General features: G+C 38.5%; 4 protein-coding genes and 1 long non-coding RNA gene across 7 annotated transcripts; 3 read left to right on the top strand and 2 right to left on the bottom strand.

Moving 5' to 3' along the window:
• The first annotated feature begins 1,181 nt into the window (after positions 1 to 1,181).
• Positions 1,182 to 8,403, top strand: LOC122058172 (deubiquitinase DESI2-like). The gene is made up of 4 exons (XM_042620704.1): positions 1,182 to 1,618; positions 5,710 to 5,971; positions 6,620 to 6,687; positions 7,339 to 8,403. Exons 1-4 carry the CDS (start codon positions 1,484 to 1,486, stop codon positions 7,585 to 7,587), a joined length of 714 nt encoding a protein of 237 aa, XP_042476638.1. The 5' UTR covers positions 1,182 to 1,483; the 3' UTR covers positions 7,588 to 8,403.
• Positions 8,404 to 10,759: 2,356 nt separating this feature from the next.
• Positions 10,760 to 13,091, bottom strand: LOC122056941. Of its 2 annotated transcripts, none has more exons than XM_042618906.1 (2): positions 12,856 to 13,091; positions 10,760 to 11,991 (listed from the first exon to the last, which is right to left on the bottom strand). In XM_042618906.1, the coding sequence occupies exon 2, from the start codon at positions 11,572 to 11,574 to the stop codon at positions 10,918 to 10,920; it is 657 nt and encodes a 218-aa protein (XP_042474840.1). In that variant the 5' UTR covers positions 11,575 to 11,991; positions 12,856 to 13,091; the 3' UTR covers positions 10,760 to 10,917. The 2 variants fall into 2 exon arrangements, with proteins under 2 accessions (XP_042474840.1, XP_042474841.1); XM_042618907.1 differs by lacking the exon at positions 12,856 to 13,091 and adding an exon at positions 12,324 to 12,734.
• Positions 13,092 to 17,201: 4,110 nt separating this feature from the next.
• LOC122057527 lies at positions 17,202 to 19,181 on the top strand. The gene is made up of 6 exons (XM_042619653.1): positions 17,202 to 17,625; positions 17,701 to 17,815; positions 18,196 to 18,277; positions 18,364 to 18,415; positions 18,867 to 18,921; positions 19,006 to 19,181. Exons 1-6 carry the CDS (start codon positions 17,245 to 17,247, stop codon positions 19,179 to 19,181), a joined length of 861 nt encoding a protein of 286 aa, XP_042475587.1. The 5' UTR covers positions 17,202 to 17,244.
• LOC122057528 lies at positions 18,923 to 20,157 on the bottom strand. The gene is made up of 3 exons (XR_006133549.1): positions 20,001 to 20,157; positions 19,529 to 19,677; positions 18,923 to 19,432 (listed from the first exon to the last, which is right to left on the bottom strand). It is a non-coding gene; the product is annotated as an uncharacterized LOC122057528 (long non-coding RNA).
• A 1,334-nt stretch (positions 20,158 to 21,491) lies between these two features.
• On the top strand, positions 21,492 to 26,677 carry LOC122057798 (putative septum site-determining protein minD homolog, chloroplastic). 2 transcript variants are annotated; one of them, XM_042620071.1, is made up of 3 exons: positions 21,492 to 22,929; positions 26,266 to 26,373; positions 26,483 to 26,677. In XM_042620071.1, exon 1 carries the CDS (start codon positions 21,759 to 21,761, stop codon positions 22,758 to 22,760), a length of 1,002 nt encoding a protein of 333 aa, XP_042476005.1. In that variant the 5' UTR covers positions 21,492 to 21,758; the 3' UTR covers positions 22,761 to 22,929; positions 26,266 to 26,373; positions 26,483 to 26,677. The 2 variants fall into 2 exon arrangements, with proteins under 2 accessions (XP_042476005.1, XP_042476004.1); XM_042620070.1 differs by lacking the exons at positions 26,266 to 26,373; positions 26,483 to 26,677 and adding an exon at positions 25,180 to 25,617.
• The last annotated feature ends 982 nt before the right edge of the window (positions 26,678 to 27,659 follow it).

Genomic DNA, 27,659 nt, shown 5'->3' with positions numbered 1-27,659 from the left:
CTCATCTGTCTTGGTGAAAGGATGATGTTGCCTTGTAGTTTTTTTTTTTCCCCCTTATATTATTATGGAAAAAGTTCTTTGAGCCAACTATGTAGGGTACACTAATCTCCTCTCTCTATCACTCTCATAGGAAATGAGCTCTCTATCCCCTATGTACGAAACCCTTTTATGTACTCTTCATTGATGCACCCCTATGTTGTTTGCTCAAAGGACCCTCTTTCTATTAATATTATAATTATTATAGGGTCGTGATCATTACCTGGTAATGTCCAATGCTTAGGCCAATGGAGTAGCATACATAGGTATCCACCCGAGGGTAACATCAGAGCACCCAATGAGAGGGGCGTAGGGGAGCTGAATCAGGTAGCGATATTTTCCCATATCATTATTATTAGGGGGAGGATTTCCTAAAAGAGCATCAGGATAAAGAATCTACATGCTACACCAATGAGGGGTTGAAAACTGGTATCATCCATTTAGGTTTTACATGGTCAAATAGGAAAGAACGTGTTGGTATGGGTTCTTATTTATCATGGGTGAAGCATAAAAGAACTTGTACAACGGCAAGACATGCTTCCTTTTCCCCTATTATTGTTATGGAAAAAAGATCGTTATGCCGCCCTTGTAAAGGTGCTGGTGACTTTCTATTAAAAAAAAAAAAAATGCTTGTGACGTTTAGTAACGTTAACGTGGTGTTGTCTATATTTAAATATTTCCCGTTAATTAACAGTAATAAGCAACGGCTATTATACTAATCATGGACAATATCGTCACTCTAAACCCGTTAATTAACAGTAATAAGCAACGGCTATTATACTAATCATGGACAATATCGTCACTCTAAACAAAATTAAACATTTTTAAATCAGTCGGTGTTTCAGTTAATACCATTATAATGACGTTCCCCACGTGTTCCCGTTTGAGCTCTCCTCTCCTCTCCTCTCCTCTCTCACGGTCTCACCTACACAAATCACGGGGTTAGGGGGAATATGCCATTTTCGTAATTTCCTATAAACCTAATGGCTTTTAATAAAACGATCTGCTGGTTGACCCGATTTCCACTCCCGTACACGGTACACCATCCATCCGGTCCGGTTAGAGAATCGAACCGGAATCTTTAAAAATGAAAAATTGAAAATAAAATCATATTTATCCATTATGAGAATTAGATTATATCATTTCTAAGAGCAAGGAATCGTGCAAAGGAGAAAAATAATTCGCAGAGAGATACCTTCAAGAACGGTAGTGGTGGAGGTGGTGGCGATGGTGGAGAAGGTGGAGAAGGGGTGGCCTTTCCTTTTTTCTGTTTTCTGGTAATTAAATCGATAGTGGTGTCGGTGTTTATTGGAGTTTGGAGTGATTCACACCATACAATAGATGCCATGTAAGATAGGGGAGAGTTTTAGGTTTTAGGTTTTTTGAAATCAAACCTTGGGATTAGGAAGAAGAAATATAGAAATACAGTTACTGATTTGCTCTGAAGATGATGGATGTGATCCTTCATGTCTACGATGTGACAAACAGTGGTTCTGATAAGACGAATAACACCATTACGCAGATCAACAAGATCTTCAAGGATCGTATAGGTTTGGGAGGGATCTTCCATAGCGCTGTTCAGGTTAGTTCCTTTTGTTCTCTTTTTTTATTTTCTGAATGTTTATTTGGTTGGATCGAAATCTTGGTCTTTTTAAAATATACATAACGATTGCTGCAATGTTGTTTCTTGTGAACAGAATCTAGGTTTTTGAACAGTTTTTTTTTTTCCGTCCACATGGTGAATCATGGAAGGGTTTGTAGATTCCAAACGTTGTCGTTTCATGAAAACTGTTGGAGAATCCTATAATTTGAAGTTGGGAATGTGCAAGCCCGACGTGCATGTTAGGTTGGAATGGGTGATTTCGTGGAGAATGTTGTTTCCAATTTATAGAGAAGTGTCTAGTATTGAGGACCAGTATTCCGGAAGGAAGTTTGCCTCTTTTTCATTATCTATCCTTCTTAAAAATTCCTTAGCATCTTCCAATCTTTGCAAACTTTACGATGGGAGATAAACATGTAAAGTAAGTTTCGATTGTTTCAAATTTCGATCTTCATGAATAATTTTCTCCAAATTTAAGGGAGATAAACATGTGAAGTAAGTTTTGGTTGTTTCAAATTTCGACTTTCATGAGTAATTTTCTCTAAATTTACTCCTGAAAGTAATGAATAGAAATTCTGCAACAATTTTAAGGAACATGACAATGCCCTTTGTGCATTTGAGATCAATAATTTTAGAAAACCATCCAGACTTCCGTTGTTTCAATATCTCTTTTGTTGATTTTGGAAATTATTAGTATTCACTACTGTCTTCCACTCATTAAAGCTACACCACTTTCATTTGATTAAAAACTTAAAAAATTTACAGAAGTTTCATGTATAATTGGACCTTCCTTATGTTAAAGATCTACAAGCCAATGCATAAGGTGTTCATACTCCGGTCACATTGTGCTTCCTTTTTTTTTGGGGGGGGGGGGATTGTAGGATGGATATTTTTTGAAATCTGTAGAAAAAGTTCATGTCCTAGTAAAATTATCAAATTCTGTTTTCTATAGTTATGTTTTAAAACTAATTTATTGGTGGGCATCCTGCACAAACACTTCTTTTTTTTTTTTTCAGTTCCATTTACTTCCTCCATGATAGTCAGCTAAGGCAGATGAGACAGATTATTGCATGTTGTATTTTCTTTGTAGAATCTGAAATTTTTGGTTGCAGAAGCAGGATTATGGGAAACGGGGTAAATTGTTCAATACTTTTTGTATGATAAGGATTTTTTTTTTTTTTTTTCATTAGAACATAAATGAAAATAATGAATCAGAGGAGAAAAAATAGTTAGAGAAGTAAAAAAGAATAATGAGACATGCTTATTAGATTAACCCAGAAGCATTCTAGGTGTCACTGCTCCCCTGCACTTTTTTAAGTTTGAACCAAGTCTCAAAGCAACAGTAGCTCAGCAGTATTATTCATTAAATTATATGCAAATAAAGCACTAGCAAGCTTATAAAGGCATTTAATGAGAAGTCTCCATTTGAAAATGGATAGGTTTTGATTCCCCGAAGATATAGCCTTAAATTAGGGTGATGTGAATTCACAGTCGGAGATGTGGAACTAAATTTAGATAGACTTTAGTGGGCCTGATGCAGCTGGGCATTCGGTATAGGGATATATCTTTTGATTTTATTCATTTCTTTCTTTCCTTTTTAGAGTTAGAACTTAGTTTGGTAGTATTCTTATTTGAGTGAGATTTTATTTCTATTTTGAGATTTAGATGCAAATTTAATTCCATTTCAGGTTAGGAAGGTAGGTTTTTGAGTCTTTATATACGGCTGTGTAGTCCATTGTTGATAGATTCTGGAAGAGAAAATTGATTGAATAGTTTTTTGGTATTATGGCCTTGAGCGCATACCTCTTTACTCCCCTGATCTTCTTGTCTTCTTTCCTCTTTCCTTTCTTCCTTCCTTGCCTTCCTGTTTTTGTTCTTCCCTGTTTCTGTCCAGGCGACACTTGCAGCAAAGAAAGGAGGTTCAATCTCCTTCGATAGAGTTTTGTTCGTCTTGTGGTTGTGGCCGAAGGTGAAGCTACTGCCTGCATTCCATATCCTTGGACATTGCTCTTCAAATCACCCCTTAATCACAATTCAAAAGAGATGAACTCAGTGGCAGACCATTCCTGCAACACCGCTGATTCCAAGTTTCAGAACCCTATATTCCAAATATTGCTTCAATCCTTGAGCTGTACTGGTTTGGATTGGTCCAGCATGCTTAGGTGATAGTAGATCTGGAATTTCAGAGCTGTTGAAAGAGATTCCAAGGGCTGAAGCTTGACTTCCTCTTTTGGTGTTCCACGTGACTGCCGCCTTGGCTGTCGTGAGTGAGTTTTATTGTAACATCCTATAAATACCCCTCTCTCTTTATTCTAATTCTGTTGGGACCCTTACCTCATTATTGTTTCCAGAATTGTCCCATACAGAAATTAGAAAAGACCGTTGTGTCCCATACCACTTTCACCTCTCATCACACCCTTTTGCAATTCTGATTATTTTCCAAATTGCCACTTTCCTTTGCTACCTTTGATCTATTTACGAAATTGCAATTATTTTTAAATATTTAGTGATTTCAAATTTGAGTGGGCCCATAACAAATCCAATTTGGGGTTATCAAACCCGGGATCTGCATCAGGGCCTATGATCTCGAGGGTATCCCATTCTTGAGGATACACCTGTGTGATCCTCATACGGAACCCAGTTCCCCCCACCCTCTTTTCTGCAACGTTGTTTGGATCTCCTGCTTAAGTTTTGGTTATGCATCAATTGGCTTCCTGATTTTCATTTCATTTCCTGATGAAGTTGTTTTGGGGAATTTATGCAAGCAGTTCTTTGGAATTCCAAAGTAGTGATGATGTCTACAGACTATCTTTTGAGCAGACAATTTTGTAATTATATTTAAGATGTACCATGCAGGGAACGTGTCTGGAGTGGAACATTTTGGAAATAAACTTGTAATTTCTGCATAATTTTGGTGAAAAAAGAAGAATTAATTGTGGCAATAGGTCTCAGTTCTGTGCATTTTGGAGTGGTGTCTTTGGACTGGGCACCTAGTTGTGCCCCGTGAAAGAGTGATTTGCAATTCTGATCATTGGATGTGTAGGAAATGGTGTAGATTGACTACATGCTGATTTCAGACTCAAATTTCAGTTGTTATACACTTATACTCCAATGTATTGGCATTACAGGTGGCAATAATGGTGCCAATTTGAGCCATGTAGAAATTGCCTTAACCATAACCCAACGTCCTGACCCATTCCTCAATTGTATTAATTATACAAACCCTAAAACTACGCAATTACTAATTGGTCGTGTTCATATCAATTCACGACAACACGTAATGTCAATATGGTATTAGTATCGGGTCAAGGGCGGTCATGTTGGGGCGTACAAAATTCATGTAATATGAGTTATCTAAGGTAAGTTGAATTTTTTTTTTTGGTAAGGAGGTAAGTTGAAATTCAAACCTCCATACTTGTGTCAAGTTTATATTGCGCCAAATTTTCCCCGACCCCAACCCTATAATCCTGTGTCGTGATCATGTTAAGTTGCGGCTCGTCTTGGAAATTGCCACCCCAAATTTTCACCTCAGTAATCTGTGCACCCTCTCCATAATCCTGGATTTTTCAGTGCTTTGTTTTTCCATTTAAATAGCTCTATTTAGGCTGAAACTTGCATTTGATTTGGGGACCTTGGGGTCTATCTTCTGTCAATAAGATTTCAACCCCATCTAATTTGCCATGTGGCAGTACTTTTTGCGTAATCCAGAGATATCCTCTAGACTGCACAGACCAGAGAAACCATCCCCCAAACTTGTATGATTTTTTTTTTTTTTTATCTTTTTTCATTCTAGTGTGCTTGCTGTGCTCTCTTGTGGGCTCTTTGCCGGTCAAAGCCTTCTGCTCTTGTTCATTATAACCATACAACAGGTTTGGTTCATGGTTTCATTTCATTCTTCTTGTTCATTTGCCTTATTATTTCCTTTGTTGTTTCTAAATGAAACATAATTTCCTTGTCACTGATGTATTATTATTCCTTGAAAGTTGAATTGGAAATTTCTGTGCATGGATGCATGACATTTTTTGACCTCTTATCTCTTAAATAAATAAATAAAAAAAAAACTCCATATGCAGGTTTATGGAAATGAGGAATGGTCATTTGGGTTTTGTGAAAATGACACAGGCGTTTTCAGTTGTCCTCCTACTAAAAATCCAATGTACACATATCGTGAACGCATTATTCTTGGGAAGACAGATCTTCCTGTCTTCAAGGTGAACCAGATTCTGCGGGAGCTTAGCAGAGAGTGGCCTGGAAACTCTTATGATCTACTAGCGAAAAACTGCAATCACTTTTGTGATGAGTTCTGTGAAAGGCTTGGTGTTCCTAAACTTCCAGGTAACATTTTTGCTCTGGTTGTTTTGGATTTGCCATGGATCTTTGTTGAGAAAATATTTACTACTTAATTTTGTGATCATCAAATTTATATATTCATGTCTCTTAGTTATGTGATGCAGTAGCACTTGACTGGTTGGACCAGCATAACTGGGTTTGGAAATCCAAACCCATCGTAGGTGACCGTCAATGATTTGCCTAATCTGAATGGTTCACTTTGGATTTAGCTAATTTTATCAACTTCAATTCCTTAAAAGTTATCCATCTTTATGTTTTCCATTTCATTTTTCCTTTTACTTTGAGGCACTTGCGTGCAGTTACTTAAACATACTTATGTTGTATATAGCTTTTGAAAGAGAATTAATGATAACGAGAAAAAGAGAAGGGGGGGGGGGTTGTGAGGAAAAGAGGAGGGAGTCTAAAATATTTGTTGATATTTCATTTTCTGCATAGCTCAACGGTTACTTTCAAATCAAGTGGTGTTTATTGTAGTAACGTATGAGTATCAGCTTTGGAACTCACTTTTCATGTCAAATCTTTTAATTTTTGACTAATCCATAGTGAACCAAAAAATGGTTAAAGTAGAAAACAATGGGTCTTGTACTCTATGAATAGAGCATGTCCTTACATTATAGCTTTTGTCTTTTACAGCTTGGGTTAACCGGTTTGCTCATGCTGGTGATGCTGCTATGGAAGCTGCTGGAAACACTGCATTACGAGTGAGATGCTTCCCTCTCTTTTTTGGTTGATGAAGTTCTTTTTGCAAATCTCCTTCTGTTTGAGTTCTTTCTGTTGCTTGGATACATTTGGTGGCTCAAATCTGTTTGTTCTGTCTGCTCTGGATTTGAAGTGTGCACTATATAGGTTTCATCTCATGTGGAAGCTGCATGGTGAAACTAGACTGTCCATCCAATATGTGGCTGTCTAAATCTGAGGGATTTTATGGTGCCCTCATCTATGTTTGGCCTGTATCCCTTGAAATGTTGCACTTCTGCGTAGGGATAATAGCTTTAATATGTTATTTTTTTTCTTACTATATTAGAACTTGTAAATTTGAAGCTCTCTCAAGCGTTGAGACTTGCCATGGAATAAAACCGTTGAGGTCAAGTCCTCCCTTCAAGGTGACAATGGAACTGATTTGGGGTGTCATAAAAATTGAACATGATCAATTAACAGTTTGAGGACATTATTAATTGGTTCAAGTTTGGAATGCTGAATGGGCTGTAAATGTGACCTTTCGGTAGATTAAATGCAAGTGATGATTTGTTGACTCCTTAATGTTATCATGTAAATCATTTCTTGTTTGAGCTTGTGTCTTGAGTAGTGCATGGCTGATGAACTTTTCCTGATGGTTTTCTCTGTGGGTACAGTTGAGGCAAGCCAAGACAGAGATAATATCCGCTAGCAAAGTGGCATATCGATTCCTTGCTGGTGTTGGCTCCAACACGCCAGTCAATCCGGATTCCCCAAGCAATTCCAATAGAGGCTCCCCTAGATTCCAAGCCAGTTGGTTCAGAAACCTCGTTTCTTCTGTAGGCAACAAGCCATCAGATTCTGAACTTGAAGATCAGGCTGAAGGCACACCCCAACAACAGAAACAACCGATAGAACAACTGTGACAGAATTCAGGGTGTGATGTGTGTGAAGATTGCTTCTGTGGCATCATTTGCTGCAGTGTACTATTCATAGACAATGATATATCATTCAATTCTGAACACTGTAAATTTGGTTTCTTTCCAACTGAAATGTTTGTTGAAAGATTAGATACATTTAGGTGGTCATCCATCATACAATTTTCATGTTACATTCTGATGCTTTTGGTTTCACTCAAGTAGAATTGGTGATTGGAATCTGAGCAATGGGAAGTAGCTGTAAACACAGAAATGGACTGGAATGCGTTTGCTGCTATCCTGTGCTTTATCTGCCCTTGCTTCAGTAGAGGTCTTTTGCCATGAAAACCTCCTTCACTAAATGCTGCAGCAGGAGTGGTATTGACATTGTGGCTCATTGTGGCTCTGGGCAGAAGATGGACAAATCACCTTGCGTCTTGTAAGTCTCAGAATCTGAACAATGTGTATGTGACCAAATTGCTTGGATTTTATTAGAGATTTATATAATCAAGGCTGTTCATCAAGTGGACTGGGAGGCATGCCAGCAAAGTTTTTCTCCGGAAATATCAGTATGACATTTTGTTTTGAGTTCTTGGGAATATCTGTTGACTTTTATTCTTCTTCCCCCAGCATATTATCTACCTGGTCTGACAGCAGAGATCATATGGGTATGGGTCCTGTAGAACCTTGCGTGGAACTTGAAGCTGGTTTCAGGTTTCATATTTATAATTTGGCTCAAGGCAATGAATGGGAGCTAGGGGTAGAAGTGGAGTGGTATTGAGTAATACATTTATTTTTTGATAATGTATAGCATATTTGGTTTTATTACTGTGCATCCCCTTTCTATGAGCATTGATCTGATTATTTAAGATGTCTATCTGTGCATCCCTTGTCCACTTCCAGGGACATGCCCAGTGGTTTCATCTAGAAAACCAGGAGGGGGAGGGAAGGAAAAAGGGAAAACTAAAGGAATGAGATCAGTTGGGCCTTTCATGTGAAGAGTTGGCATTTTGGACCTGGATTCAGATTTGAATAAGAGACCTGCCCCCACCTTGCGCTAAGCATGTATACTGCTTAGGCTGGTCCTATATGCCGATACCAAATCGCCCGATTCTGTATCGACGATCTGATTCAGGGTAAATTTATTCAAAATAAAAAATTTCATCAAAAGTGAGGGTAAATCCATCTGATACAGGTTGATCCGGATCGATCTATATCAATATTAAAATGACAGATAATCTTCTCACGGGGGATGTCCCAGGTATAGGAACAATGCCTGGTTTGGACCACCTACTAAGCCATGTGAAAAGGTGATGTGATCAATCGGATTTTTGGTGTCAAATTTTAAAGTCTAATTTAATCAATTGTAGCGCTTCTACTGACTACTGGTACTTGAACTCTTATTTAGATTTCTCTTAATTTTTTTGTGCTTTGTTTTGTTATTTGATATAGTTTGGCTATATTGAAATTTAACATGTGAGTAGGAGATCTCACTAGTCCCCAACAGTTTTCTTTTGCAGTTTATTTATCAAAAAGAGAATACATTTCCACTGTAATCTATGGATGCATCCACCTTAAAATGTCTCCATGACTCAGAGAAAGGGGAAGAAAGCAGTACCATCCATGGCGGCCTTGAACCTCAAGATGTCCTCTACCTCCATCCAAGTTCTTCATGGCCTTTTTCTACAGAGCTACCCAGATCTCTAGTCGCAAAGACTTCAAAGATGAGATTGAAAGCGGACTGAGACGTGCCTCCGTTCACTTCTTATGGTGCAAGTCGAGTTTTTATAAATCTACCTCCAAGATATAATAACACAAGTAGATCTAATTGTTGCACTCAATTATTGAATCAAGTTGAGACTAAGGCACTGTTTGACAACGTTCTTGCCGTTTCTATGTCTAGAAACAGTAGAAACGATTTTTCATGTTTCTAGGAACAGAAAGGGATTTTGGGTGTTTGATAAACCTGTTTCTTGAAACGGATTTTTGGGATTCAATCGTCTTTCTGCTACTAAAGAAAGCGACCTTTAGTGGCTTTTCTTTCATTGCTTTTGGGATTGAGGAATTTTATCGGGCTTTTTACAATGGTTGTCTTCCAAAGTCATTTCTAGAAATGATGAAACATATATGACTGATGCCTCTACCCTAAGATTCTTTTTTTTTTTAATCTCTTTTCTTAGCTTCCAAACATAGGCTAAGAGTAGTGCTCAACAAGTCATAGGAAAAACTATTAAAGATTGGAAGTACATCAAAGTGTATAAAATATAAGTGAAGGAGAGTGATAAGCATGGTTCTAAGTATCAGAATGGATCAGCTGTATCGTATTGATATTGGCCAAGACCAACACCAATAAATGACCGATTTAGATCAGTTACCAGTACTGTTTCAGTGGTAAAATCATAAAGAAAATATACATTTTTTTTTTAATGTAATATAAAAGATGACCGTAAAGAGAATGTATTTTTTTTTTTTTTTAAATAAAGGCAAAAATGATTGATACATACCAATCAGATATAATCCGTAACGATATCCAATAACTAAATCTATGGTGATTAGAGAAAATGAGAGAGCAGGAAAACGTTTAAAGAAGATATCCAATAGTCAAATTTGTCCTCCAAGGGAAAATAAGTCCCCCTGGACATGCTTGTCTAAAACACCCCAAGGGAGGTCGCTCCCACCAATCAATTTTAGTATTTGATCGTTGCCAACCAAACGCCCTAACCCAACTCACAGCTACTAGACTGGAAGTGGCGGCCATGTGGACCATTGACCACCTACTCCTACACCGACATGGCCACATCCACACAAACATGCATACGACAAGGTTTGATGCCACAACCTCCTTCCCTTGGCGCCTGCTCTGAAGCCAAAACTGCCATCACTAGCTAGTTTTCGAAGAACTGAATAAGAGGTCAACACCCAAAAGAGGAGAGAGAGAGCGGGGGGAACTTTTCCTGAAACAGAAGATGCATGGGGGATCCCCAAGGAGGCTACACAACAAATCTAGAAATGAGTGTCAAGGCCTCCTAAAACCTGGCATTGCCTCAAAACATGGGAAGACTGGGCACATCCAATGCCTGAACCAAATGCCATACACAGTTCTGGGACTCATTCCACCCACCCACACACCCACACAACCAAACACACGCACACAAAAAACAAGGAAGAAGAAGATGGCTGCTTGAAACAAAAAGATGAAATACTCCAAAATAAATACACCACAACGATGTTCAATAATGAGGAAGCAAGACACTCTTATCCGAAAAACAAGGATACATTAACCATATTATATACAAGTCATTATTGGAAACTACAATCAAACCTCTTTACAGGACCTGGTTACTTTTTGTACTCCTTAAACTTACTCTCTAGCATTCCATTTATGAAAATTGAATCCGAATGTGTATCTTCAGCAATTTGAAGGGATGAAACTGCTTGTGCTGCAATTAGCTCAGCCGACGTTTCAGTTGTTCCTCTCCCTCTCTCCCCAAAATATGGTTCATGAAGATCTCTACTGAAAACTCCAGGCGACAGTGTCCAGGCACCAATCTCCCAATCACTCCACTTGCACCCAGGTGCATCAGGCACCCACCCTAATCCTCCAAGACAATGCTTTGAAATGCCCTGAATAGGAAAGCTTGTCTTCCGGCCTCCCATGAAAAGACCAATATTGGATGCATGACCCCAAGGGTTGAACCGTTCATCATTTTTCAGCATGATTTTACATGAATCTTCTGAATCTTCACCAACGAGGACATGCAGAGCAACTGCCTCAGCTATTGCAGCACCCTCTTCATCAAGGCGCTGTTGTTCTTCTTTCTTTTTCTGTTTCTTTTTCTCTAGCTCAGACCGGATAGCAGCAGAATTGGCCAGTGCTTTCTCCAAGCGCCTTCTTTTCTTCTCAGCCTGTTTTTGACGATCCAGTTCATCTTTTCCCTGCTTCTTCTTTTCCTTCCTAACAATGGGTGGAACTTGAACACACGCCATATTATCCATGAGCACTACAACTCTATAATCAATCAATCCTACCACAACAATTTTTCTTATAAAGAACTCTATTAGAAGTGTACACTTTCTTATAACAAATTTCCACTGACATTAAAAGCTAACTTATATTAAGTTTCAAGGGTAAGGAGAAAACCATGTAAGATCAACAAGCCCAAACCTACACCCACTCAGGTCTAAAAGAATATCTCATCTTACGAACAATGCAATCCCAGACAGAAACCACAGGAGATAGAAGAAGAGTGAAACGGTAAGCATTCTCAGACACATCCCTCCGTACCATTCTCCCCAATTCGCCACAGCCTCTGCATTTACCCATCTTAGCGCTGAGAGAGAACAATCAAGCAGATCGAAAACAAAAGAATTAGGATCACACCTCTGACCAAGCAGCTCACATGGCCTCCCTTACTGCAATGGAAATGAAGAAACACAATCAGCAAGATCTAGATATATGAAAACTACAATAACTACAAAAGAACCCTGACAGAGCAACGCATCCTTTACATGGGTGCAATAACAAACCCTAACCCTAGGCCTACTTAAAAGGCTTCAACCATGAATCGGCTGTGTCCAAACTAGAACCAAAGGTATGGGAAGTTCAGTAAAACTAAATATCCATTCGAAGCTCATAAGATATCAAATTGGGGATAAGATGAAAAATTATGCAACAGGGAACCTGAAAATATACAAATATTGATAACCTTGTTACCCTCGTTCGATAATTCAATAAAAAAACTCACTTGTTGGTAAAATATCCGAACCAGAAACTGTAGAAAGAGCACTAAATTCTACATTCCACACAGAGAAAGACGGAATTCAATCACAACAACCCCAACACCAAAAATGAAATTTAGACAGAATAACCAACCCAATTCCCTAGACCCTAATTAAGCTGGAGATTTCTCATGTTCCGATCCGTACCACTATAATCGCGATTCTTAACATCTAGACCAAACTTATTAATCTCAATCTCAGAGGACCATCAATGGCTTTGAAATGAGCGAAAACCTAATTCGACAAAAAATTAAACCGTAAATCTTCTTCCACACACCAAATTCCTAATCCGTCTCCGTCAAAGAACATATAATTGAACATCGATCCACTAAAAAGTAACAAAATTATCAATTCAAGATGATAAAGGATACCCTAATTAACAGACCGAATTACCAGAAAAAACTACCAAAAATTAATCTAGATCAAAAAAAAAAAAAAAAAAAAAAAAGATCAAATTCGTTAAATCAATTACAAAAACAGATCAGCGGAGAAGCTTACCAGGTAGTACTGTCCGAGAGAGGGACTATTTCCAACCTCCACTGCCCTCATGCCCTCATCTGAGAGAGAGAGAGAGAGAGAGAGAGATAGAGATTAGGATCTGTCCGTGATGGGTTTCGATCTGTGCCTGCCAAACTAGTTTCGATCGAACTCGGAGATAAAGCCTTACAGAGGAAGGAGAGACAGAACAGTGAGAGCCGAGAGAGAGAGAAAGAAAAGAGGTGGGGAAAGAAGAAAGGATATAAAGAAGGTGAAAGAAGAAAGGATATAAAGAAAAGGGGACCACCACAATCCCATGGGATAAGTGTGAGCAGTGATGGGCTGACGGCAGAGGGAAAGGAATATGGGTATTTAAGTCATTTTAACAAAATTGAATGACACGTGTCGTGTTATGATCTCCATAGGCCTAAATTTAGAGGCAGATCTTTTATATACCTACGAGTTATTGCAGCGGTCGTTGCAAGTCTTGGTTGCCTGGACCGACGACACCTGGCCCCGTTACTAAAGAATGGGCCCCACCACGACCACGACAGCCACATTTGTCTCCACTTCCTAATCATGTTGACTGATGATTAGAGGATCTCAACCATCCGATCTCCAATAGAAAATATCGAAAAGGAAAGAAACCACAAGCAACAGCAACATTTGTGTAGGAGTGGTAGTTGGTAAACTATTGACTTGCTCATGGGCTTTTTAAGGCTTGGGCTCCAAGTCTAAACGTAAGCTCATTGGATCCAGGTATTAATTTTCAAGGAGACTAGCGCAGTGACTCATTGTCAGGATCTCCATTTAAATTGTTGATGCACAGATGAGAATCGAACTTGAAACTCTACGCCTATCCATACAATCTTCAATTTGCCCTAATCATCTAGACAATCCACTGATGAGTTGAGACCAGTCATCTTTGTTCTTTTCCTTTACAAAACTCTCTTCTCTCCCTAATCCTTTCCCTCTGAAAGAACTCTGACTTTGATTTTTTTGTTTCCATCCTTTAGTTTTGTTATTATAATTGCCAATAAAAGCACAATTTTTTTTTTATAATTTTTTTTAATAAAGAAAAGAAACTAGTATTAAATGTCTAAAATATTTAAATCATCTTGATATTGTCCATACCCCCTATTACAATTGACGATTTTACAAGCTAAATCAAACACATAGTCCATAGCTGAGTGACTTCCTTCTTCTTTATGAATGAACTTTATAGACCTTAATAATTCTTTTATCTTGTGGAAGGTTGCAAAATGCAAAAGGGGTCATGATCCCTTCCTTGGTTGTGGAATGGGATGAAGTAATTCCCTGTTTGAGATCTAAACTTCATGTATATTCCATTTTCCTGCAGCTACTATCTTTAGTCCTTCCAAAATACCTTCCTCTTTCATTGATTCTCTCTAAATAGTTATAATAGTATCTGATTCAAAGATCTTAAACTTACCCTATGATAACATTCCATATTCCCATCATAAAGTTGAATTCAAAAGATTAGTTGCACCAGAACAAACCAAAATTGGGTATGTCAAAAAAGGAATGGGAAATCTTTTTTTTCAAGCTGGCCGAACCATCTATATTGAGTAAGACACTATCATTTAGCCTTGCAGGGTAAAGATTAAGATCAGAAATCCATCTATGAATATTTCTTAATATGATATCAAGGTTGGGATCAGCATTAGATGCAAATACATAATATCTATGTCTCCAAATAAAACAGATACCGATAGCAAAGACATTAAAAAAAATTCAATTATGATCAGTTCTAGAAAGTACTTTATTAAAGAAAAAATACTTCACCATTTGCTCAAGGAAAGATGCATTAATGTTCTATAATCATAGACCGAGTGGCCCTGCCACCGAAATGTGTGATGTGAAATCATAATCTATAAACAAATGAGGGATAATTTCCATTGGGCAATTGCAAAACATACATGATTTATCAATATCCATCCACTAGCCCAAAATGTCTCGGATCGTAATTCCATTATATAGGGTCCACTATTGAAGCATCTTAAATTTGGGATGAATAGTTAATTTCCATAGAAATTTCCACAATTTACCTGGAATATCCCTCAAATTTTTCCGATTGACATTTCTTGGGGTTGTTTTGATAAAATGAGCCCCATGACGAGTAGAAAAGGAGCCGTTTGTGGTCAATGAGCACCTCCATTTATCATTTTGGATTGATGGAGTAATCTTGATGATCTCATTAACCAAATTTGGTTGAAGAGTGGGCAAGAGTAAATCCAAATTCCATGAGTTATTCAGGATGAACCTATCGACCCCGTCCATAGTGTTGAAGATCTGTGAGTTGGTTGTTGAAAAGTCTAGAGTCCCTGTTGTAACCCAAGGATCATGCTAGAAGAAGGTATCTTTGCCATTACCAATGATTGACAAAACGCATTTTTTGAGAATAGGGAGAATTGAAACCACACTATTCCAAACCGATGACGCGCGTCTGTTAAGGACCTTTGGGTAAAAAAAGAATTGTTTTGGTAGTACTTGTTCCTTAATATCTTCGCTTAGATAGCATTAGGCTAAGATATTAATCTCCATCTCAGCTTAAGTAGAAGTGCTTTGTTTTGGGTGGCAGCATCCTTAATTCCTAATCATCCAAGATGATGTGGTTGACAAATGTTTTTCAAAGCAATGAGTTGCATCTTTCTAGAATTTTTAGAGTTACATTTGTTCTATAAACGAGCACAGATAGAATCGATATTCCCACAAACTTTGGTAGGAAATGCAAAGCATAACATGAGATAAGAAGGAACTGAATAGAGTGTGGATTGAGTGAGAATCTTGCGGCCAGCAAAGGAAAGCAACTTGGCCTTCCATATAGAGATAATTATTTACACGCTCGACAATTCCACGAAGACTGGCTACACAGGATCTAGGATGTAAAAGATTAGTTCCTAGATGGGTAGTGTCTCTGGATATCTCCTTAATTCCAATGACAAAACTCAAATGGATATGGTCACAATTAGGGACATTTCTACTGAAGAAGACACTGCTTTTATCAAAATTAATGTGTTGTCCTGGTAGGCCAGAGAATAGTTCTAGGATAGCCTTAATAGCCAATAAATCATTTGAAGTGGCTCGACAAAAAATAAAAGTATCATCCACAAATGGAAGGTGGGAAACTTCAGGAACATGGTGAGCCACTTTAATTCCCTTAAATAAGTTAAGGTCTTTGTAGGTAGAGAGAAGACAGATTAGGACTTCCATCACCGTTATAAAAAGATATGGGCTTAGTGGGCAGCTTTGTCTAATACACGAGATGGTTCAAAGAAATCATAATAAGATCCTTCCAATTTGATGGAATAAGTGACAGTTGACAAGATAACATACTAGGTCATACCAGTGCTCACCAAAACCCAGGAATTCAAAGATTGCCCTAATGACATCCCATTCTAGTTTGTCATATGCTTTTTGCCATGTCAAGCTTGATAGCAACAAGGCCCTTTTTTTCTTTTTCTTTTTTTAAAATGGAAATTCTCATGAGCTATGATAATGTTATTAGAAATTTATTGTCCTGAGATGAAAGCTACTTGGAATGGAGAAACAAAGCTAGAAAGATGATTTCGAAGTCCGTTGGCCATGATTTTGTAAGGCACATTGCTTTCAACTCTACATGCCTCCTCTTTTTTGGGTATCAGACAAATTAGCGTGTGATTTACCTCAAAAGGGAGAGAACAATTGTTAAAGAATTCTCTTACAAAAAGTCTCACATCATTTCCTATTAAAGAACTAATGGAGATCACTTTTATGAGAAGTTTAGGAGGTTTGATTGCCAGGGATCAAGGTAAAACAACTTCAGTTACTCCCAATACAGATCTACAAGTGGGTGCGAAGCTGTAAATAACCCTTAATTACATAACCCAATCCAATACCCTAAGGCGAAAGAACCTTGCCGGTCTGGTGCAGAAAATGCCATACTCAACCCCAAGGTCTATACCTCCATCAAAGAAATTAGGAAAAAAGTAGCCTAAAAGGCAACATGAATCCTATGCCCAGACGTAGAGGGCGACAAAATGACCCCTGCCTCTTATGAAAGATGGAAATCCTATCCCTATTGAAGCTTTTATGGGTGTTCCCATTCGCCCTTTCATTGGTGTGGGGAACCTTCTCCCAAGAAATTAAATAGATAAGCTTTCTCCCCCAAGCTTCAATGTGTTTCGTCTAGAGAAAGGGACCTAACGTAAGCCAAACTTTCAGCTTATTGCCTGTGAACTTGACCACCAAGCAAGTCTTTAGATACCTGGGAGTGGCTCATTGCCTTCTTCCCATGGCAAGCAAGCCTTCCTTCGCCCTTTATTCTTTGCCCTATAACTACTTCACTCATTAGAACCTTGAAACGTTATTTGTATGAGAATCTAAGATCTAAGCAGTCGTAGACTGATAATGGCTACCTTGGGTCTAAGGTGCCCAACCCCAAGGCAGGGCACTCGTTCAGTTGCAGGTCCACAGCTTCTCCCAAGATCCTTGGCTATCAGCAGACCATCTACATTAGCATGCACAGAGGCAAGGACAAACTACCATGCCCAGCACATCTGCTGGATGAAGAAGGCAGTGCACAAACCAATACTCAACCTCAACAGGCATTGCTTGATTTCATCGGAGGGCAACTCAGAACATCAACCTAGCCTACTCACACCTTCGGAGATTATCCAACAATTCTACACTTGCATCAACAGCAAGGACCAGAAGGAGCTTAGGAAGCTTATCTCAAATGACTGTTTTTTTGAGGAATATTCTTTTAGCAAAGCATTTGAAGGGAAAGAGGTTCAATGCTTCTCCTCGTCTATGTTTAATCTTAATTACAAAAACCTAATGGACTGCATGCTTGAACTGCTGCAGGAAGTAATGCATTTCTTTGAACAGCTGATGGAAAGCACAGGTTCTAATGTAAAATTTAACATTGAAAGAGTTTGTGAAGGTGATGAACTAACAGTTTGGGCAATGTGGCACTTAGGTATTACTCTCTACTCTGCATTTCATCAATGATCTATTTTTATCCAATTTCTGCAACTGTTTTTGAAAGAAGATTAGTACCAGGACAACCAGGGAAGGAGTCAATTATCCTATTCCTGCTAATAGGTCAATCCCATTATCTGTTTTGAATCATCTAAGCTCATAATATTCAAATAGGCAGAGCCCATGAGGATCATCAACTCAAACTGCAGAATCTTATCAAAGGGAACAAGATGGTACTTGAGGGTATCCATCCACATGGATCTCCATGAGGAAGGCTTCTTCCCTCTCCCCATCTTTTTTCCATCACCATATTATTTATTTCTCTGTTTCAATTAAATGGCTTGGTAACAACAGTGTTTGCTTGTCATGCTGATGCAGATTGGAAAGAGAAACCAATACCTTTCACAAGAGGCTGCAGCTTCTACGAATGTTCAGAACACGGACAAAGGCTCATTATCAAGTAGTAACCAACCTCACTCACAAATTCAATATTTCCATCTACCAAAATTATCAATCAGACAAACTGACTGCCATGAATATATGCAGAAAAGCTCGAGTCATGATCGAATCACCGATCAAGCTGGGTGTACTAGTACTGGTAATTTAAGAAAAAACACACCCTCTATACCTCTCCATGGTTTTGAACCAGAGATGCAAATATTGGGAACAATCCTATCATAATTATGGCTTAGGCTAACTTCTATTTTAATTACTGAGTATAGCCAAAAACACCTGCAAAGAAGAATTATGACTAATCAGGGGAGAATAATTCTAGTAGTCTTATTTTTGTAAGACTACAAATGGCACTGCTGTCTCATGGGGGAAAACAAATCATTGAGACAGAAAGATTACTCCTGATGAAAGCCACACAGAAAACTCCCATTACAACCTGAGTTTAATAATGGGTTGGTCTCAAAAAGAACCAATCAAACTCTTTTTTTTTTTTTTGAACCTCAACAGAAAATTCTTGACAATCATCAGTCCTCTTTTTTTTGTTTTTCACTACTCTGCATTTCTTCTAATGGGTATCTCCAAACTGTGATTCACAGACTCTATTGAAGATGGTCACTTACATATTTGACAACTTCCCAAGGGCGACAGAAAGTAGGTTAACTAGCCCTGAAATTTCAAAATTTACTCTTATCATACAAAATACATTCTGAAATCAGTGATGATTCATTCCCGCAGGGTTCCTACAAAGGCCACATGCCATACTAAATTTGCTATTAAATATCTACAATATATTCTTTGAGCCTTTAATCCATCCAATTCTTGATTTCTACATCAACCTCTGGAAACTTGTCTCTCAAACACTAGGTTACCTACTCAACATTTTGATAACCATATCAAAGCCCTTCAAATAAAGACAGAGAGGTAAGCTGCTTCACACCATCTCCAACTTTAGGGTTTATAGAAGTAAGCTAAATCACCTTTCAGTCATCATTGCCGCTTGATCCCATTTCCAGCAGTGAAATAACAATAAAAGGCCCAAGAACAGGTGGAAGTGGCGGTTTGTTGAAGGCAACAATGACCTCAGGCTCAGCCTTGTTATTCATAGTAGGTCTCTCACCATCTCCAAGATCATTGCTTTGCTTCTTCGGGATTGAAGTTGACACTGTACACAAATTTACAACTTATATTACTGATCAGAAAACAAAGTATTAAAGACTTAAACAGAAGACTTTTGAGCAGAGTGGAGCAGAGTAATTACCCCAAGTTCTTCTGATAGGATAAATTTGTTTGAGAATGTTCTTTGCAGGGGATAAAGCAGAGGTTCCACGCATGTGTGTCCAAGCTATGTAAATCTTACCTCTTGAAGGTTCTCTAAATTAGTGAGTGTGAAACTCGTGTTCTTGCAGACTGGAATTTAATTTCAAGGAGCGAAATCAGTTTAGTGATTACTAAATATTGAAGAATCTCAATTACTGTTACTGCAACTATCTAAACTGATTATGGAAGACATAAAAAATGAATAATTCAAACAGTTTTAGTGGTTCTCCATCCAAAATTGTTAAATTCAAGTGAACTTCTTCAATAAAATCTCCAATTCAATCTACCATGCAATCAAGAAAGGAAAAAAAAAAAAAAAGAATTAGAGAAGAAAATTGCCTCTGTTGTTCGGTAAGAACACCAAATGGAAATTGAATGAAACCATGAACGGAAGAAGAGAATGTTTCTCATACCTCGCAGATGCTTCAAAGTCGTTCCGAGGCAAACAAGGGAAGAGAAGGAAAGAGAGTTTGGGATTCGGAGTTTTATTCATCTGCGACATCTAGGGAGGAGAAGGGAAAGTTCTTGAACCTTCAGGAGAATCATGGCCATTTCGTAGTTCGTACTCAAAAGGGCATTTTGGTCATTACAAAAACCACGAATTATTAGCGTCCTTACAGGGGTGTCAAGCTGTCAATCAATTGGTTCGGTCCGATTCGGTCGGTTGAATCAAAGTCTTTGGTCTGTTAATGGGTCAACCCAAATCAAATCCGGTTTGATGTGATTTTGGTTTCTATATGTTTTATAAAACCCAACAGCAACCAAATCAATTCCTATGGGAAGTGGTTCTCTATCCAAGAGCATAGCCATAATATCTCTCTTCTCCACTAAACAAAGAACACATGTCATTTCACATGAGGAAGAAAGAGACAAATGCATGGAGAATCGGCATAGGCCATGCTCCCAGACAGAGGTTTTTTGCCCTTTCCCTTTAATTCTTTTTTTATTTTTTTGTTAAACTTTTGTTATAACCATGCGTGGTTACATTGAACGAAATAAAACCCCAAAAAACAAGATGATATGATTTAGTATCAATAACATAAGATTCAAGCAAGTGAAGGATCCAAACAAGTGATGTATACAATCACTAATTCTTGGGAAGAGCTTTATATGTGAATTTCTTGTTGGGAGCTTATAGTTATAACCATGGCTTTGATTCTTCTATTGATGGCACCAAAAATTTGTTGATTGATCTCAAGATTTTATATTCACGTGGCTAGTTTCAGTTGGATCAGAATTTGTCATGAATTTTCTATTACAAGAAGATGCATGAGACACATGCATAAACATACATAGAAATGTATGATATTAAATGGAGTGCTTAAATGATTGAATTAGAGACTAAAATTTGGACAAGTGACCAATTTAAGCAATTTCTTAAAATATCCAATGGCAAAATATACAAACCAACCAATTTTTCTTTACCAACACCCAATGTTTTATTTTACAATGTCTCATAACGGTATAGTTCAATTTTAAAATCGATATCATATCTGATATGTATAGATCCCTATTAGAAGTTTTCTCTCTCAAAAACACCGATATGATACCATATCGATGTCAACTAATACTAATATCTATTACCGATCTAATACTGATTTCTAAAACCCTGTCAACACCTCCCCATCACTTTTGGGGATTCTTATGAGACTTCTGAAATGGTGAAAAAAAAAAAAAGATATTTTTATTTCATACCAAACACACATGCATAATACATATTTTTATTTTAGGACAGAGTATTATGTCCGTGAGAGGCTCCTATACCATAGACACAGGGGTACATAATGACCACTGTGCCCTTGCATGGGGTTGTGTGCTCCTATATTTGGGTGTCGGGGCCTCTTACGGATAGAAAACACTTACTCTTGTTTTTTTGGGGTGATGGCCCTGGTTGGGAGAAGAGCGGAGGTGAGGTCCTGAAGGCTCGAACCCGAGAACGGGGTTACATTGGTCTATTTGCTTACAGAGTTAGCCCGTCCTTGTTGAACATGAACCGGAGTTAATCGATTAGGTTTAGAACTTGGTGTCTCTGCATCTCTGTTCTTTGATTCTCAAAGGACTCCGACGTTTTCTCCTTCGATCACACCTCTGCCGTTCCAAGTTGCAATAGAAATGTACTCTCCCTTCTAAATCCCAAATCCCTGCCTCTCTCTTTCTCTCTCTGAGCAGCCATGATCTCTCTGCAGTTGCTCACTAGTAACCCTAATCAATCTTCTTTCCAAACCTCTCCTTGCATCTTCCATTTTGGTCAACCTCTTCACAGAAAAACCCTAAAACCTAACTTCAAGAACAGAACCCACTACGGCAATACCATCCAATCAGTTCTCCAATGGAACAGGAAACCAGAATTAGCCGGCGAGACTCCCCGTGTTGTCGTCATCACTTCCGGCAAAGGTGGTGTTGGAAAAACTACCACCACTGCAAATGTCGGCCTCTCCCTAGCTCGTCTTGGCTTCTCCGTTGTCGCCATTGATGCCGATGTTGGTCTCCGCAATCTAGACCTCCTTCTTGGCCTGGAAAATCGAGTCAATTACACTGCTGTTGAGGTACTTAATGGCGATTGTCGCCTTGACCAGGCGTTAGTCCGGGACAAGCGTTGGTCCAACTTCGAGCTCCTGTGTATTTCGAAGGCTCGGACTAAGCTTCCTCTTGGGTTTGGCGGAAAAGCTCTTATTTGGCTTGTTGATGCTTTAAAAGGCCGCCAAGAAGGTTGCCCAGATTTCATAATCATTGACTGTCCTGCGGGCATCGATGCTGGGTTCATTACTGCTATCACTCCGGCCAATGAGGCAGTTCTTGTCACCACTCCAGACATTACTGCCTTGAGGGACGCTGACCGGGTAACGGGTTTGCTCGAATGTGATGGAATTAAGGATGTAAAGATGATTGTGAACAGGGTTAGGACAGATTTGATTAGAGGGGAGGATATGATGTCAGTTCTCGATGTTCAGGAAATGTTGGGGTTGGCTCTGTTAGGTGTGATTCCGGAGGATTCTGAGGTGATTCGGAGTACGAACAGAGGGTACCCACTTGTATTAAATAAGCCACCAACATTGGCTGGACTAGCTTTTGAGCAGGCGGCATGGAGGCTTGTTGAACAGGATAGTATGACTGCTGTCATGGTTGAGGAGGAGCCCAAAAAGCGTGGGTTCTTCTCGTTCTTTGGGGTGTAGCAAATAGCAATTGAACTCACTGGATCTGGTGCTCTCAAAGTTTAAGTTTTTTGGATTTGTTGCTTGAAACGTATGGGGACTTTATCGAATGCAAGTAATCTGCTTGGGTTTTGGCATCACCTACTTGTTCGAAGACAGTGTTAAGTGAGACGCTGTGTACAGCGATTAGGTAAACTTTCTCTTGCTTTGTGCTTTGTTTCAGTGAACCAAATCTGTTTGCTTCATGGTTTGGGTGGGATGTGGTTACTTTATGACTGATCTTGCAACTTCCTATCGATACCACTACATCTGTATGTCAATTGTTTTTGGTAGAATTTTTTCCTGGTATGGCATGTATATAGAACACTACGGAATTTATCAGAGTTGTTTTTCCACTCATTCGTATTCAAAATTGTAATATGTAAAGTTATGGTGTCATTTAACTTTATATGATGGTTTTCATTGAGGTGTTTAATGGGTATTCTAGTATTTACTGCATCGTAGTGAGATTTGAGGTAGCCCTTGGATATGAATCACTTCAATGTTGCGCATGATTTGGACTGATGGTTAGATTTGCATTACCTTCTTTGGATATTTTGACAGCTAATGAGTTCTTGATAAATGGCTAGACTTATAGAGAACATATTATGTATGGACTGTATAAAAAGGCTAAAAAGGGCTGACCTAGAGCACGAGGCTCCCACCACCGCGGGTCCGGGGAGGGTCATAGACTCATAATGTATGCAGCCTTACCCTCACTTTGCGGAGAGGCTGTTTGCCGACCCTAACCCTTGACCACTAGGTCGCAATGGAGCAACCTTACCATTGTATTGAGTTCTGCCCTTTGACTATATAAAATGGGTAAAAGTTTAAAAATAATTTAGGAGATGATGAACAAAACAAGGCCAAAATTCTAGTTTGAAGAGAGCCAGAGAAAAGAAGCTTTGAGCTAATAGCTTTCATCCTAGTATCATCTACTGAAAAAAGGGGGCCCTTTTGATCACCGGAAGAGATTTTTAGGCATAATTGAAATAATTTTTACTACGAGTATAGAGCTTCCAAAAGAGATTAGATTATCCTCAGTTTTGTGGGCTGGAAGATTTATGCAGTCCATAGAAAATGTAAAGAAAAACAAGTATTCTGATGTAAAAATTCTCTTGGATGGGCAGTTGAATAGGGAGAGAGAATTTTTTTCTCCTTCATATTGAATATAGACCATATAACCCTTCCTGGTCTGCACCCATTTCCCATAGGTCTGCGGAGACTGAGATTCGTTGGACATTTAGGCCCCAAAGTCCCCTACTCAGATGTCAAGTTTCAGCCCAAATGGGGTTTTCCATGTGGCAAATTAAAGTGCCAGAAAATTTATGGAATACCAAGAAGGTTCACAGGTTGGACAATTTGAGTCTCAAATTTGACACGTGGCAATTCCAGATCAGTGTCACATCTCCATTTCTCATGACAAAACTAGATGCGGACCAGGTTAGTTACATTTTTTGTGCAGACCAGAGGACCTTTTGCCATGTAAACTTGGATAGGTAAGATTGTAATGAGGAGTCCACCTTCAGCCAATTTTCTCTTTGATTGAAGAGTTTTAGTTAAAAGAGTTATTGTGCTGAATCTTGGAAATCTTCATTGGACATTGCATTTTCAAATTTGAAGTATTGATGGCAACTTTACTTGTTTTATGGTTCATTTATTGTGAAACAAGTTCCAGGGATGATATTCAGAGATACACTCCTAGCCTCAGAGTTAAGTACTTTCTTTCTTCTCTTCCCCACCCCCCAAAAGTTTTTATTCTACAGTATGAGTGATTGTGGTGTACTAGTAGCTCCTTAATAATCATATATGCATAATGCACTTCCGGTGGAGGTATTCTTATGTGAGATATTTTTGGTGCAACAACACAAGAACCAGTAGCACAGGATGGTTTATGGAAGAAGAATGTTTGTGTTTACTTTATGGGCCACTGTTTAAAGTTTTTTCTCTTTTTCACTGTTAGATACCTTGGTAACCACCTTAATAAATATATCATTATTTTGCACACACACAAGTTAGTAGGCACTGAAAGAGTGGTCATGGAACTTTTTAGCATAGCTAAGTGTTCTAACTTGGCCAATCATTTATCTGTTTTGGTGCATTGTATCTGCATATTGCTCCAGATTCAGAAGTTGCCTGGAGCATCTTCTTGGGCTTCATCATCCGCTGATGACTCTATCTTCTTCTACAATCTTAATCCATTTACCTCTTACCTGCTAAAGAAGAACTGGTAACACTGACACCCTTAATAGATTAGGCAATTTGTTAGTCAAGGACATCTCGTAGACAAACTAGGGATATCCACACTCTATCGAGCCAGAATTTACAGGAGTTTCTTGCTCATTCTGAATTCGATGTTAGGCATATTTCTTACTCATGAACTCTAACCTTCCTTTCTCAGGTATATTTTAGGTGAGCATCCCACAACTGGCTGTCATTCTCCATCATGAACATGAGACTTTAACATATTCTGATGGCCACTTTTGGACAATTATAGAAACATTGCAGCTGTTACTCTTATAGCATTCAAGAAACTCACATTGATTTAACAATGACAATTCCCAGCAAACAAATTAGAAGAGATGTGATGATTTCCCGCTTGGGCTTTCTCTAGCTAGTGAAACTCTAGATACATCACAATTTTTTGGCATCTTGACTTTTCTCTCCATTAACTGTGATGAATGTGGGTCTCTCTTTCCCCTCGTTGTTCTGGTTTAGTCTCCTTCAACGTCTTGGGTTTGTGTCCTTGGTAGACGTAATGCTTGCTTCAATATTGTTTTAGATAGCTATGTAGATTGTTTGAGCCTCATTGTATTCATTGTTGATTGTTTTCGTGGTTTGATGATATTTGCTACTATTGTTATGGTCTATCTAAACTGGGCTGACATGGATTGTCAAGTTTACATATTTCTGATGGGCTTGATATCTTTTGTCTTGGACAATGTACCACAACCCATCAAATTAGCTGTTTGGTGTTAGCATTGCTTACTTTTCTGCAACACTATGATCCCTGATTCAGCCAGATTTTGTGTTTAATGGAGTTAAATAGGCTGAAAAAATGGTTGGATATTGATATTAAAATTCATATGATAATTTTGAAGGACACTTACTTGTGTCTGTCTAACTTGGCCTAGTGCTGAACTTAGGAAACATTTCATGGGTAAAGCCGTAAAGTGTATGCAGCAGATGCTTCTGGTGTCTCTACACTTATTTTTCATGCAATTATAGTAGGTGTGCCAGACCAATGAGTCGGCTGTGTGTTTAACCATCCAACCAAGCGTGATTGTTCTTTCTTCTTCTTTTTCTCATCTTTATTTTTGGGGAGGGGGAGAATGTGGGAGGAACAGAAAAAAGAATAAAAAAATCGTATAGAAATATTAAGGAGCATATGGAGAAGAGAGCTGCTCTGCCTTTTGTTTCAATTACCCTTATCTTTCTTCCAATTTCAGTTCTTCCCTTGACATGTTTGTCTCTGATTCAATCACAGTAGAAATAGTTCATTGCGAGTGGAAGATCATGCAAGTGAATAAAAATAAACAGCATCTTTATAAGGGAAGAGGGTTCATGCAGATGTGTTGAATCTCGATCTCTTGAGGTTGTTTTCACCTGATACTCTACAGTATTTTTTGATCATCTATTACTTCATGTTGTTTCAATTGTGCAGTATTTATCTGTGTCCCTGTTGGTTTTTATTTTTTGGACAGTTTTCTGTCTGCCGGAGGCCCCTGCGCCACAGACATTTATACTGAAGTTAATAATGTTATCAACAATAGTGGCTAACTGGCTATCTCTATTCCTGTCTTCGTTAGTACCAAAACAAGACTATTTGAAGATTAAAGAAACAGAATCTTTTGCATGGAAGTAGAGAAGGCATCAAAGGAAATCACCATTCCCTGTCACAATCTCTTAACATATTGTTTTAGTTACATTGAATGTGCTTGGTGGGGTGTCAATCAGTCGGTTTGGTTTGTTTTTGGTTGGGCTGAACCTATCTTGGAATGGTATGGGGCCAACTTGACACCAAACCGTTAAACCAAAGTTCGGTTTTGGTTGGTTTCAGTTTGGCAGGGTCTCATATCAGGCCATCATCGAGTTGTTACCGGTTTGTTTTTTTCAGTTTTTTATCGGGTTTGGCTCAGTTTTCTATTGGTTTGGGTCTATTTGGGTTTCTATGGCTTCATAATAGTCCAGAACGAAGCCAGCCTAATAAAGGTTTGGTTCAGTTCGGGCTGAAATTAATTGGTCCCTGGTTATTAGGAGCCCAACGAATCAAATTGGTCCACAGGGTATTCCTGATACTATCCCATTGGTATAAGGCAGTGTTTGGTATATATTTTCAGAATAATTTTGGGTCTAGAACACATTTTGAGGTGAGAAAATTGAGAGTAATTGTGTTTTAGAATGTGTTCTGAACCCAGAATCTATTTCGAGAATATATATCACACAATTCAAGTCAAACAGTTAAGGTCTTTCTCAACTGAGCTACCTCTTTGAGTATATGTCCCTTCCCGTCATTGATAGACACTTCTTCCTTCCTCTTAACTTTTCAATGTGGGGTTCTAGTGTAATAATTTTTCAGTATTTTTTTTTTAATAAAAAAAAAAGGGTGTTCCATGGTAGTGACCATAGGCCCTTAGGTTGAACCTTTCATACATGACGTAGTGCTTCTCTAGGACCAACGAGCGATAGTGGAGCGTGTTGATTCGAATACATATCCAATTGACATGAATGATTAGGGGGCAAGGGTTTCCTTCCACTAGGATATCAACCCCATTGGCAGCCATATGCTAGAAACATATGAGAGGAAATAGTGGGATGCTAATAAATAAGGTTAGGTAGCTTATCCCACTTATAATTATGGTTTCAAATATTTAGTATTGG

Source organism: Macadamia integrifolia, chromosome 12 (genome assembly GCF_013358625.1).
Source record: "Macadamia integrifolia cultivar HAES 741 chromosome 12, SCU_Mint_v3, whole genome shotgun sequence".
In the NCBI taxonomy this organism is placed as follows: domain Eukaryota; kingdom Viridiplantae; phylum Streptophyta; class Magnoliopsida; order Proteales; family Proteaceae; genus Macadamia; species Macadamia integrifolia.
Note: the sequence above shows the minus strand (reverse complement) of the source record. Positions and strands in the feature narration are given on the sequence as shown.

Coding starts and splice junctions, on each gene's coding strand:
- LOC122058172 (XM_042620704.1), top strand. CDS start 1,484: ATGATGGATGTGATCCTTCATGTCTACGATGTGACAAACAGTGGTTCT. Junction 1,619..5,709: donor TCTTCCATAGCGCTGTTCAG/GTTAGTTCCTTT, acceptor CTCCATATGCAG/GTTTATGGAAATGAGGAATG. Junction 6,688..7,338: donor CTGGAAACACTGCATTACGA/GTGAGATGCTTC, acceptor CTGTGGGTACAG/TTGAGGCAAGCCAAGACAGA.
- LOC122056941 (XM_042618906.1), bottom strand. CDS start 11,574: ATGGATAATATGGCGTGTGTTCAAGTTCCACCCATTGTTAGGAAGGAA.
- LOC122057527 (XM_042619653.1), top strand. CDS start 17,245: ATGGCTACCTTGGGTCTAAGGTGCCCAACCCCAAGGCAGGGCACTCGT. Junction 17,626..17,700: donor AAGCATTTGAAGGGAAAGAG/GTTCAATGCTTC, acceptor GAACTGCTGCAG/GAAGTAATGCATTTCTTTGA. Junction 18,416..18,866: donor AGCTGGGTGTACTAGTACTG/GTAATTTAAGAA, acceptor TGTGATTCACAG/ACTCTATTGAAGATGGTCAC.
- LOC122057798 (XM_042620071.1), top strand. CDS start 21,759: ATGATCTCTCTGCAGTTGCTCACTAGTAACCCTAATCAATCTTCTTTC.